The sequence below is a fragment of the Oncorhynchus keta genome, unplaced genomic scaffold, assembly GCF_023373465.1.
Source record: "Oncorhynchus keta strain PuntledgeMale-10-30-2019 unplaced genomic scaffold, Oket_V2 Un_contig_6068_pilon_pilon, whole genome shotgun sequence".
In the NCBI taxonomy this organism is placed as follows: Eukaryota; Metazoa; Chordata; class Actinopteri; order Salmoniformes; family Salmonidae; genus Oncorhynchus; species Oncorhynchus keta.
The window spans coordinates 137501-149530 of NW_026288658.1; the positions used below are offsets into that span (position 1 = coordinate 137501).

The 12030-nt window shown below is 44.4% G+C and overlaps 1 protein-coding gene across 1 annotated transcript; it reads left to right on the plus strand.

The window, feature by feature from the left end:
- Positions 1 to 6841: 6841 nt before the first annotated feature.
- LOC127925679 (protein PERCC1) lies at positions 6842 to 8717 on the plus strand. Its single transcript, XM_052510736.1, has 3 exons — positions 6842 to 7232; positions 7777 to 7911; positions 8034 to 8717. Exons 2-3 carry the CDS (start codon positions 7777 to 7779, stop codon positions 8715 to 8717), a joined length of 819 nt encoding a protein of 272 aa, XP_052366696.1. The 5' UTR covers positions 6842 to 7232.
- The last annotated feature ends 3313 nt before the right edge of the window (positions 8718 to 12030 follow it).

The following is a 12030-nucleotide window of genomic DNA, read 5'->3' on the forward strand; positions in this document are numbered from 1 at the left end:
GCTACTCTTCCTGGTGTTTATTATGGATCCCCATTAGTTCCTGCCAAGGCAGCAGCTACTCTTCCTGGTGTTTATTATGGATCCCCATGAGTTCCTGCCAAGGCAGCAGCTACTCTTCCTGGGGTTTATTATGGATCCCCATTAGTTCCTGCCAAGGCAGCAGCTACTCTTCCTGGGGTTTATTATGGATCCCCATTAGTTCCTGCCAAGGCAGCAGCTACTCTTCCTGGGGTTTATTATGGATCCCCATTGGTTCCTGCCAAGGCAGCAGCTACTCTTCCTGGTGTTTATTATGGATCCCCATTAGTTCCTGCCAAGGCAGCAGCTACTCTTCCTGGTGTTTATTATGGATCCCCATGAGTTCCTGCCAAGGCAGCAGCTACTCTTCCTGGGGTTTATTATGGATCCCCATTATTTCCTGCCAAGGCAGCAGCTACTCTTCCTGGGGTTTATTATGGATCCCCATTAGTTCCTGCCAAGGCAGCAGCTACTCTTCCTGGGGTTTATTATGGATCCCCATTAGTTCCTGCCAAGGCAGCAGCTACTCTTCCTGGGGTTTATTATGGATCCCCATTATTTCCTGCCAAGGCAGCAGCTACTCTTCCTGGGGTTTATTATGGATCCCCATTAGTTCCTGCCAAGGCAGCAGCTACTCTTCCTGGGGTTTATTATGGATCCCCATTAGTTCCTGCCAAGGCAGCAGCTACTCTTCCTGGGGTTTAAAATCCATGTGTACATGTTTGTATAGTGCGTGCCTTATCATGTATATGTGTATTTATGTGCCTGTCTGTGTGTGTTTCTCTTCACAGTCCCCGCTGTTCCATAAGGTGCATTTTTACCTGTTATTTAAATGTGATTCTACTGCTGCATCAGTTACCTGATGTGGAATAAAGTCCCATGTAGTAATGGCTCTATGTAGTACTGTGGAATAGAGTTCCATGTAGTCATGGCTCTATGTAGTACTGTGGAATAGAGTTCCATGTAGTCATGGCTCTATGTAGTACTGTGGAATAGAGTTCCATGTAGTCATGGCTCTATGTACTACTGTGGAATAGAGTTCCATGTAGTACTGTGGAATAGAGTTCCATGTAGTCATGGCTCTATGTAGTACTGTAGAATAGAGTTCCATGTAGTCATGGCTCTATGTAGTACTGTGGAATAGAGTTCCATGTAGTCATGGCTCTATGTAGTACTGTGGAATAGAGTTCCATGTAGTCATGGCTCTATGTAGTACTGTGGAATAGAGTTCCATGTAGTCATGGCTCTATGTAGTACTGTGGAATAGAGTTCCATGTAGTCATGGCTCTATGTAGTACTGTGGAATAAAGTCCCATGTAGTCATGGCTCTATGTAGTACTGTGGAATAGAGTTCCATGTAGTCATGGCTCTATGTAGTACTGTGGAATAGAGTTCCATGTAGTCATGGCTCTATGTAGTACTGTGGAATAGAGTTCCATGTAGTCAAGGCTCTATGTAGTACTGTGTGCCTCCCATAGTCTGTTCTGGACTTGGGGACTGTGAAGAGACCTCTGGTGGCATGTCTTGTGGGGTGGGTGTCTGAGCTGTGTGGTAGTAATTTAAACAGACAGCTTGGTACATTAAATAGGTAAGGGTTATGGTTATGGTTATGGTTAGGACAGTCAGTATGTGATGGTTAGGTCTAGGGTTAGGACAGTCAGTATGTGATGGTTAGGGCTAGGGTTAGGACAGTCAGTCTGTGAGGGTTAGGTCTAGGGTTAGGACAGTCAGTATGTGATGGTTAGGGCTAGGGTTAGGACAGTCAGTCTGTGATGGTTAGGGCTAGGGTTAGGACAGTCAGTCTGTGAGGGTTAGGTCTAGGGTTAGGACAGTCAGTCTGTGATGGTTAGGGCTAGGGTTAGGACAGTCAGTCTGTGAGGGTTAGGGCTTGGGTTAGGATGGTCAGTCTGTGAGGGTTAGGGCTAGGTTAAGGACAGTCAGTCTGTGAGGGTTAGGGTTAGGGTTAGGACAGTCAGTCTGTGAGGGTTAGGGTTATGGTTGGGACAGTCAGTCTGTGAGGGTTAGGGTTAGGACAGTCAGTCTGTGAGGGTTAGGGTTATGATTAGGACAGTCAGTCTGTGAGGGTTAGGGTTATGATTAGGACAGTCAGTCTGTGAGGGTTAGGGTTATGGTTAGGAAAGTCCTTCTGTGAGGGTTAGGGTTAGGACAGTCAGTCTGTGAGGGTTAGGACATTAGGACAGTCAGTCTGTGAGGGTTAGGGTTATGGTTAGGACAGTCATTTTGTGAGGGTTAGGGTTCAGTCTGTGAGGGGTTAGGACAGTCAGTCTGTGAGGGTTAGGACAGTCAGTCTGTGAGGGTTATGGTTAGGACAGTCAGTCTATGAGGGTTATGGTTAGGGTCATTTTGTAGGGTTATGGTTAGGACAGTCAGTCTGTGAGGGTTAGGGTTAGGACAGTCAGTCTGTGAGGGTTAGGTCTAGGGTTAGGACAGTCAGTATGTGATGGTTAGGACTAGGGTTAGGACAGTCAGTCTGTGATGGTTCGGGCTAGGGTTAGGACAGTCAGTCTGTGAGGGTTAGGTCTAGGGTTAGGACAGTCAGTCTGTGATGGTTAGGGCTAGGGTTAGGACAGTCAGTCTGTGAGGGTTAGGGCTTGGGTTAGGATGGTCAGTCTGTGAGGGTTAGGGCTAGGTTAAGGACAGTCAGTCTGTGAGGGTTAAGACAGTAAGTCTGTGCTGGTTAGGGTTATGGTTAGGAAAGTCCTTCTGTGAGGGTTAGGGTTAGGACAGTCAGTCTGTGAGGGTTAGGGTTAGGACATTAAGTCTGTGAGGGTTAGGGTTATGGTTAGGACAGTCATTTTGTGAGGGTTAGGGTTAGGACAGTCAGTCTGTGAGGGTTAGGACAGTCAGTCTGTGAGGGTTATGGTTAGGACAGTCAGTCTATGAGGGTTATGGTTAGGACAGTCATTTTGTGAGGGTTATGGTTAGGACAGTCAGTCTGTGAGGGTTAGGGTTAGGACAGTCAGTCTGTGAGGGTTAGGACAGTCAGTCTGTGAGGGTTATGAATAGAACAGTCAGTCTGTGAGGGTTAGGAAAGTCAGTCTGTGAGGGTTATGGTTAGGACAGTCAGTCTATGAGGGTTATGGTTAGGACAGTCAGTCTGTGAGGGTTAGGACAGTCAGTCTGTGAGGGTTATGATTAGGACAGTCAGTCTGTGATGGTTAGGACAGTCAGTCTGTGAGGGTTATGGTTAGAACAGTCAGTCTGTGAGGGTTAGGGTTAGGACAGTCAGTCTGTGAGGGTTAGGGTTAGTACAGTCAGTCAATGAGGGTTAGGGTTATGGTTAGGACAGTCAGTCAGTGAGGGTTAGGGTTATGGGTAGGACAGTCAGTCTGTGAGGGTTAGGGTTATGGTTAGGACAGTCAGTCTATGCGGGTTAGGGTTAGGACAGTCAGTCTATGAGGGTTATGGTTAGGACAGTCAGTCTGTGAGGGTTAGGGTTATGGTTAGGAAAGTCCTTCTGTGAGGGTTAGGGTTAGGACAGTCAGTCTGTGAGGGTTAGGGTTATGATTAGGACAGTAAGTCTGTGCTGGTTAGGGTTATGGTTAGGAAAGTCCTTCTGTGAGGATTAGGGTTAGGACAGTCAGTCTGTGAGGGTTAGGGTTAGGACATTAAGTCTGTGAGGGTTAGGGTTATGGTTAGGACAGTCATTTTGTGAGGGTTATGGTTAGGACAGTCAGTCTGTGAGGGTTAGGACAGTCAGTCTGTGAGAGTTATGGTTAGGACAGTCAGTCTATGAGGGTTATGGTTAGGACAGTCATTTTGTGAGGGTTATGGTTAGGACAGTCAGTCTGTGAGGGTTAGGGTTAGGACAGTCAGTCTGTGAGGGTTAGGTCTAGGGTTAGGACAGTCAGTATGTGATGGTTAGGGCTAGGGTTAGGACAGTCAGTCTGTGATGGTTAGGGCTAGGGTTAGGACAGTCAGTCTGTGAGGGTTAGGTCTAGGGTTAGGACAGTCAGTCTGTGATGGTTAGGGCTAGGGTTAGGACAGTCAGTCTGTGAGGGTTAGGGCTTGGGTTAGGATGGTCAGTCTGTGAGGGTTAGGGCTAGGTTAAGGACAGTCAGTCTGTGAGGGTTAGGGTTAGGGTTAGGACAGTCAGTCTGTGAGGGTTAGGGTTATGGTTGGGACAGTCAGTCTGTGAGGGTTAGGGTTATGATTAGGACAGTCAGTCTGTGAGGGTTAGGACAGTAAGTCTGTGCTGGTTAGGGTTATGGTTAGGAAAGTCCTTCTGTGAGGGTTAGGGTTAGGACAGTCAGTCTGTGAGGGTTAGGGTTAGGACATTAAGTCTGTGAGGGTTAGGGTTATGGTTAGGACAGTCATTTTGTGAGGGTTAGGGTTAGGACAGTCAGTCTGTGAGGGTTAGGACAGTCAGTCTGTGAGGGTTATGGTTAGGACAGTCAGTCTATGAGGGTTATGGTTAGGACAGTCATTTTGTGAGGGTTATGGTTAGGACAGTCAGTCTGTGAGGGTTAGGGTTAGGACAGTCAGTCTGTGAGGGTTAGGACAGTCAGTCTGTGAGGGTTATGATTAGGACAGTCAGTCTGTGAGGGTTAGGACAGTCAGTCTGTGAGGGTTATGGTTAGGACAGTCAGTCTGTGAGGGTTAGGGTTAGGACAGTCAGTCTGTGAGGGTTAGGGTTAGTACAGTCAGTCAATGAGGGTTAGGGTTATGGTTAGGACAGTCAGTCAGTGAGGGTTAGGGTTATGGGTAGGACAGTCAGTCTGTGAGGGTTATGATTAGAACAGTCAGTCTGTGAGGGTTAGGAAAGTCAGTCTGTGAGGGTTATGGTTAGGACAGTCAGTCTATGAGGGTTATGGTTAGGACAGTCAGTCTGTGAGGGTTAGGACAGTCAGTCTGTGAGGGTTATGATTAGGACAGTCAGTCTGTGAGGGTTAGGACAGTCAGTCTGTGAGGGTTATGGTTAGGACAGTCAGTCTGTGAGGGTTAGGGTTAGGACAGTCAGTCTGTGAGGGTTAGGGTTAGTACAGTCAGTCAATGAGGGTTAGGGTTATGGTTAGGACAGTCAGTCAGTGAGGGTTAGGGTTATGGGTAGGACAGTCAGTCTGTGAGGGTTAGGGTTATGGTTAGGACAGTCAGTCTATGCGGGTTAGGGTTAGGACAGTCCGTCTATGCGGGTTAGGGTTAGGACAGTCAGTCTGTGAGGGTTATGGTTAGGACAGTCAGTCAGTGAGGGTTAGGGTTGTGGTTAGGACAGTCAGTCAGTGAGGGTTAGGGTTAGGACAGTCAGTCTGTGAGGGTTAGGGTTATGGTTATGACAGTCAGTCTGTGAGGGTTAGGGTTGGGACAGTCCGTCTGTGAGGGTTAGGGTTATGGTTAGGACAGTCAGTCTGTGAGGGTTAGGGTTATGGTTAGGACAGTCAGTTTGTAAGGGTTAGGGTTATGGTTAGGACAGTCAGTTTGTAAGGGTTAGGGTTAGGACAGTCAGTCTGTGAGGGTTAGGGTTATGGTTAGGACAGTCAGTTTGTAAGGGTTAGGGTTAGGACAGTCAGTCTGTGAGGGTTAGGGTTATGGTTAGGACAGTCAGTTTGTGAGGGTTAGGGTTAGGGTTAGGACAGTCAGTCTGTGAGGGTTAGGGTTAGGACAGTCAGTCTGTGGGGGTTAGGGTTAGGACAATCAGTCTGTGAGGGTTAGGGTTAGGGTTAGGACAGTCAGTTTTTAAGGGTTAGGGTTAGGGTTAGGACAGTCAGTCTGTGAGGGTTAGGGTTATGGTTAGGACAGTCAGTTTGTAAGGGTTAGGGTTAGGACAGTCAGTCTGTGAGGGTTAGGGTTAGGACAGTCAGTTTGTAAGGGTTAGGGTTAGGACAGTCAGTCTGTGAGGGTTAGGGTTAGGACAGTCAGTTTGTAAGGGTTATGGTTAGGACAGTCAGTCTGTGGGGGTTAGGGTTAGGACAGTCAGTCTGTGAGGGTTAGGGTTAGGACAGTCAGTCTGTGAGGGTTAGGGTTAGGACAGTCAGTCTGTGAGGGTTAGGGTTATGGTTAGGACAGTCAGTTTGTAAGGGTTATGGTTAGGACAGTCAGTCTGTGAGGGTTAGGGTTATGGTTAGGACAGTCAGTCTGTAAGGGTTAGGACAGTCAGTCTGTGAGGGTTAGGGTTAGGACAGTCAGTCTGTGAGGGTTAGGGTTAGGACAGTCAGTCTGTGAGGGTTAGGGTTAGGACAATCAGTCTGTGAGGATCTGGCTGTTTAAGGCTGAATTGAGTCCCTTATAATCTTGATGTTGTTTTAAAAAGGTTCCTCCTCTAAAAGTCAAAATGGTGTGAGATTTGATTTCAAGCCCTTTTAGCTTTCAACTAGACACTAATTACACAGGGAGATAAGACCACCACACTGTGTGTGTGTGTGTGTGTGTGTGTGTGTGTGTGTGTGTGTGTGTGTGTGTGTGTGTGTGTGTGTGTGTGTGTGTGTGTGTGTGTGTGTGTGTGTGTGTGTGTGTGTGTGTGTGTGTGTGTGTGTGTGTGTGTGTGTGTGTGTGTGTGTGTGTGTGTGTGTGACAACACTCCACTGTCCCCTGGAAGAGGTTCCATTAGGTGCTCTCCTCTCTCTTGTTGCCGGGCGCTACTGTACACTGTTGTGTTTGACCAACTCCTGCTCTCAAATATTGACCACACACACACACACACACACACACACACACACACACACACACACACACACACACACACACACACACACACACACACACACACACACACACACACACATAAAGACACATAGAGCAGGGAAACAGCCTCACACTCCCTTATAAATACAGAGAATGCTGAGACAGACCCTGGAGTCACATTTAGACAGACCTACTGAGACAGAGAGACACTGAGACAGAGAGACACTGAGACAGAGAGACATTGAGACAGAGACACAGTGAGCAGCAGGAGACCTCTATCAGCCTGGAGAGAGAGCGGACCAGAGGACCAGAGGAGGAAACACAGAACCCTGAATCCAACCCAGAAGACCAGGACCAGTCAGTCAGCTGGGATCCAGACCCTGAAGACCGGGAAGACCTATTAACCCTGACCCCAGACAAGAAGACCTAGACCAGAACCAGCTCAGGCAACTAGGACTACTCACTACAGCCCACTACAGCCCACAACAGCCCCAGGCCAGCCTAGAACTGGCCCAGTCCACTACAGCCCCAGAACCAGCCCAAAACCAGCCCAGGCCAGCAGACAGGACAGAGAGGTGAGGAGAGTATGGAGAGTTCAGAACGAAACAAAAATGTCTTTAACCGCTCAGTTCTGATTGGTGTTCTGTCTCTGTCCTCAGTTCTGATTGGTGTTCTGTCTCTGTCCTCAGTTCTGATTGGTGTTCTGTCTCTGTCCTCAGTTCTGATTGGTGTTCTGTCTCTGTCCTCAGTTCTGATTGGTGTTCTGTCTCTGTCCTCAGTTCTGATTGGTGTCCTGTCTCTGTCCTCAGTTCTGATTGGTGTTCTGTCTCTGTCCTCAGTTCTGATTGGTGTCCTGTCTTTGTTCTCAGTTCTGATTGGTGTTCTGTCTCTGTTCTCAGTTCTGATTGGTGTTCTGTCTCTGTCCTCAGTTCTGATTGGTGTCCTGTCTTTGTTCTCAGTTCTGATTGGTGTTCTGTCTTTGTTCTCAGTTCTGATTGGTGTTCTGTCTCTGTCCTCAGTTCTGATTGGTGTTCTGTCTCTGTCCTCAGTTCTGATTGGTGTTCTGTCTTTAACCGCTCAGTTCTGATTGATGTTCTGTCTGATAATATTAATGTCAAGATGGCGGCAGGTGTCATCAGAACCTTCCGTCTCTCGGCCACTCCCTCCTGCTATCTACCCATGATCCTCCAACATTCCCTCATGGACGAGGAAGAAGAGGAGAGGGAGGAGGAGGAGGAGGAAGAGGAAGAGGAGGTAAGTCCTTATAAATCTTTTTAAACTTCTGACCTTTATCTCTGATCTTAAAAGGTGTCGTATTGATTTGATTGTTGTTTGCAAATAAAATAAATGATTATTATTATTAATATTATTATTAGGACAGGGAGGAAGAGGAAGGTGATGAGGAGCAGGAAGCTTTCTCAAGCCCCGCCCCTTGCTCGTCAGATCTGACCAATCAGCTGCTTCGGTTTGCTGACACCATCAGCCGGGACGTCATGCGATATTTTGGCTGTCGCCACGACGACCCGGACGCCTGTGACATCTACAGCGACAATGACCGCATCTCCACAGCAACAAGCGGACGACGGCGTTACTATGATGACCTGGTTAGGATGGCAACAGGAAGCCCGGAGTCCGTGTCTAGGGCTGGCAATCACCAAGGACCGTGTGTTTCTGTTGCCGGGGGTGATGGAAGTCTGGGTCCGTTGGCCGAGTTGTTTGACTGTCGGATTGGGGCGAGCCAGGGACGATGTCGTCCAATGAACAAGAGACACCTCCCTCTCAGCTTCTGGAACGAGCCAATCCCCTGCCTCCCTGTGGGCACACTCATTAGTGCTGACAATACACGCACACACCACAACACAAACTCACATGACAACACGACCTCACACGACAACACACACACACACCCGGACTTCAGTGACCTGCTTGCTTACTGGGACCCCAATCCTGACCTCACTCACACACACACTGACCTCACACACACTGACCTCACACACACTGACCTCACACACACACTGACCTCACACACTACAGACACCGATCTGACGGTGACACACTAAGTTCCGGCAGAAGTTCTGTTTGACAACATTGGACGGTTGCGTTGTAATTAGTGTTGTGTTGTAATTAGTGTTGTAATTAGTGTTGCGTTGTAATTAGTGTTGTGTTGTAATTAGTGTTGTAATTAGTGTTGCGTTGTAATTAGTGTTGTGTTGTGTTGTAATTAGTGTTGTGTTGTAATTAGTGTTGTAATTAGTGTTGTAATTAGTGTTGCGTTGTAATTAGTGTTGTAATTAGTGTTGTAATTAGTGTTGTGTTGTAATTAGTGTTGTAATTAGTGTTGTAATTAGTGTTGTGTTGTAATTAGTTTTGTGTTGTAATTAGTGTTGTAATTAGTGTTGTAATTAGTGTTGTAATTAGTGTTGTGTTGTAATTAGTGTTGTAATTAGTGTTGTAATTAGTGTTGCGTTGTAATTAGTGTTGCGTTGTAATTAGTGTTGTAATTAGTGTTGTGTTGTAATTAGTGTTGTGTTGTAATTAGTGTTGTAATTAGTGTTGTAATAATTAGTGTTGTAATTAGTGTTGCGTTGTAATTAGTGTTGTAATTAGTGTTGTAATTAGTGTTGTAATTAGTGTTGTAATTAGTGTTGTAATTAGTGTTGTAATTAGTGTTGTAATTAGTGTTGTAATTAGTGTTGTAATTAGTGTTGCGTTGTAATTAGTGCTGTAATTAGTGTTGTAATTAGTGTTGTGTTGTAATTAGTGTTGTGTTGTAAATAGTGTTGTAATTAGTTTTGTGTTGTAATTAGTGTTGTAATTAGTGTTGTGTTGTAAATAGTGTTGTAATTAGTGTTGTGTTGTAAATAGTGTTGTAATTAGTGTTGTGTTGTAATTAGTGTTGCGTTGTAATTAGTGTTGTAATTAGTGTTGTGTTGTAATTAGTGTTGTGTTGTAATTAGTGTTGTGTTGTAATTAGTGTTGCGTTGTAATTAGTGTTGTAATTAGTGTTGTAATTAGTGTTGTAATTAGTGTTGTAATTAGTGTTGTAATTAGTGTTGTAATTAGTGTTGTGTTGTAATTAGTGTTGTAATTAGTGTTGTAATTAGTGTTGTGTTGTAATTAGTGTTGTAATTAGTGTTGTAATTAGTGTTGTGTTGTAATTAGTGTTGTAAATAGTGTTGCATTGTAATTAGTGTTGTAATTAGTGTTGTAATTAGTGTTGTAATTAGTGTTGTAATTAGTGTTGCGTTGTAATTAGTGTTGTAAATAGTGTTGTAATTAGTGTTGTAATTAGTGTTGTAATTAGTGTTGCGTTGTAATTAGTGTTGTAATTAGTGTTGTAATTAGTGTTGTAAATAGTGTTGCATTGTAATTAGTGTTGTAATTAGTGTTGTAATTAGTGTTGTAATTAGTGTTGCGTTGTAATTATGTTTTATTTATTTATCGATCAGGTTTGTCTCATTGAATCTGAATTGAAAGAGACATTTCAACTGTGAGGGGTGACGATGTATGTACAGTGGGAAGAACAAGTATTTGATAACCTGCAAAATCGGCAGTGTTTCCCTACTCACAAAGCATGTAGAGGTCTGTCATTTTTATCATAGGTACACTTCAACTGTGAGAGACGGAATCTAAAACAAAAATCCAGAAAATCACATTGTATGATTTTAAGTAATTAATTTGCATTTTATGATTATTATTTTATTATTTATAGCACCCCTACAACATCACACCTCCTCCTCCATGCTTCGTGGGAACCACACACCATCACACCTCCTCCTCCATGCTTCGTGGGAACCACACATGTGGAGATCATCCGTTCACCTACTCTGCGTCCCACAAAGACACAGAGGTTGGAACCAAAAATATCAAATTTGGACTCGTCAGACCAAAGGACGTATTTCCACTGGTCTAATGTCCATTGCTCGTGTTTCTTGGCCCAAGCAAGTCTCTTCTTATCATTGGTGTCCTTTAGTTGTAGTTTCTTTGCAGCAATTCGACCATGAAGGCCTGATTCAAACAGTCTCCTCTGAACAGTTGATGTTGAGATGTGTCTGTTTACTTGAACTCTGTGAAGCATTTATTTGGGCTGAAATTTCCGAGGCTGGTAACTCTAATGAAATGATCCTCTGCAGCAGAGGTAACTCTGAGTCTTCCTTTCCTGTGGCGGTCCTCATGAGAGACAGGTAACTCTAATGAAATGATCCTCTGCAGCAGAGGTAACTCTGAGTCTTCCTTTCCTGTGGCGGTCCTCATGAGAGACAGTTAACTCTAATGAAATGATCCTCTGCAGCAGAGGTAACTCTGAGTCTTCCTTTCCTGTGGCGGTCCTCATGAGAGACAGTTAACTCTAATGAAATGATCCTCTGCAGCAGAGGTAACTCTGGGTCTTCCTTTCCTGTGGCGGTCCTCATGAGAGCCAGTTTCATCATATGATGGTTTTTGCGACTGCATTTGAAGAAATGTTCAAAGTTCTTGAAATGTTCCATATTGACTGACCTTTATGCCTTAAAGTAATGATGGACTGTCTTTTCTCTTTGCTTATTTGAGCTGATCTTTCCATAATATGGACTTGGTCTTTTACCAAATAGGGCTATCTTCTGTATACCACCCCTACCTTAAAGCATTAAGAGGGAAATAAATTCCTCAACTTAACTTTTAACAAGGCACACCTGTTAATTGAAATGCATTCCAGGTGACTACCTCATGAAGCTGGTTGAGAGAATGCCAAGAGTGTGCAAAGCTGCCATCAAGGCAAAGGATGGCTACATTGGAGAATCTAAAATATAAATATATATGTATATGTACACATTTTTGGTTACTACACAATTCTATATGTGTTATTTCATACTTTTGATGTCTTCACAATTATTCTACAATGTAGAAAATAATAAAAATAAAGAAAAACCCTTGAATGAGGAGGTGTGTCCAAACCTTTGACTGGTCCTGTATATGTATGTGTTTGACTGGTACTGTATATGTATATGTATATGTTTGACTGGTACTGTATATGTATGTGTTTGACTGGTACTGTATATGTATATGTATGTGTTTGACTGGTACTGTATGTGTATGTGTTTGACTGGTACTGTATATGTATGTGTATATGTTTGACTGGTCCTGTATATGTATGTGTTTGACTGGTACTGTATATGTATGTGTTTGACTGGTACTGTATATGTATGTGTTTGACTGGTACTGTATATGTATATGTTTGACTGGTACTGTATATGTATATGTTTGACTGGTACTGTATATGTATGTGTTTGACTGGTACTGTATATGTATATGTATGTGTTTGACTGTTTGACTGGTACTGTATATGTATGTGTTTGACTGGTACTGTATATGTATATGTATGTGTTTGTACTGGTA

Excerpts from the sequence above, each read along its gene's own strand:
- LOC127925679 (XM_052510736.1), top strand. The coding sequence starts at position 7,777 with ATGGCGGCAGGTGTCATCAGAACCTTCCGTCTCTCGGCCACTCCCTCC. Across the intron at positions 7,912-8,033 it reads AGGAGGAAGAGGAAGAGGAG|GACAGGGAGGAAGAGGAAGG; the intron begins GTAAGTCCTTAT and ends TATTATTATTAG.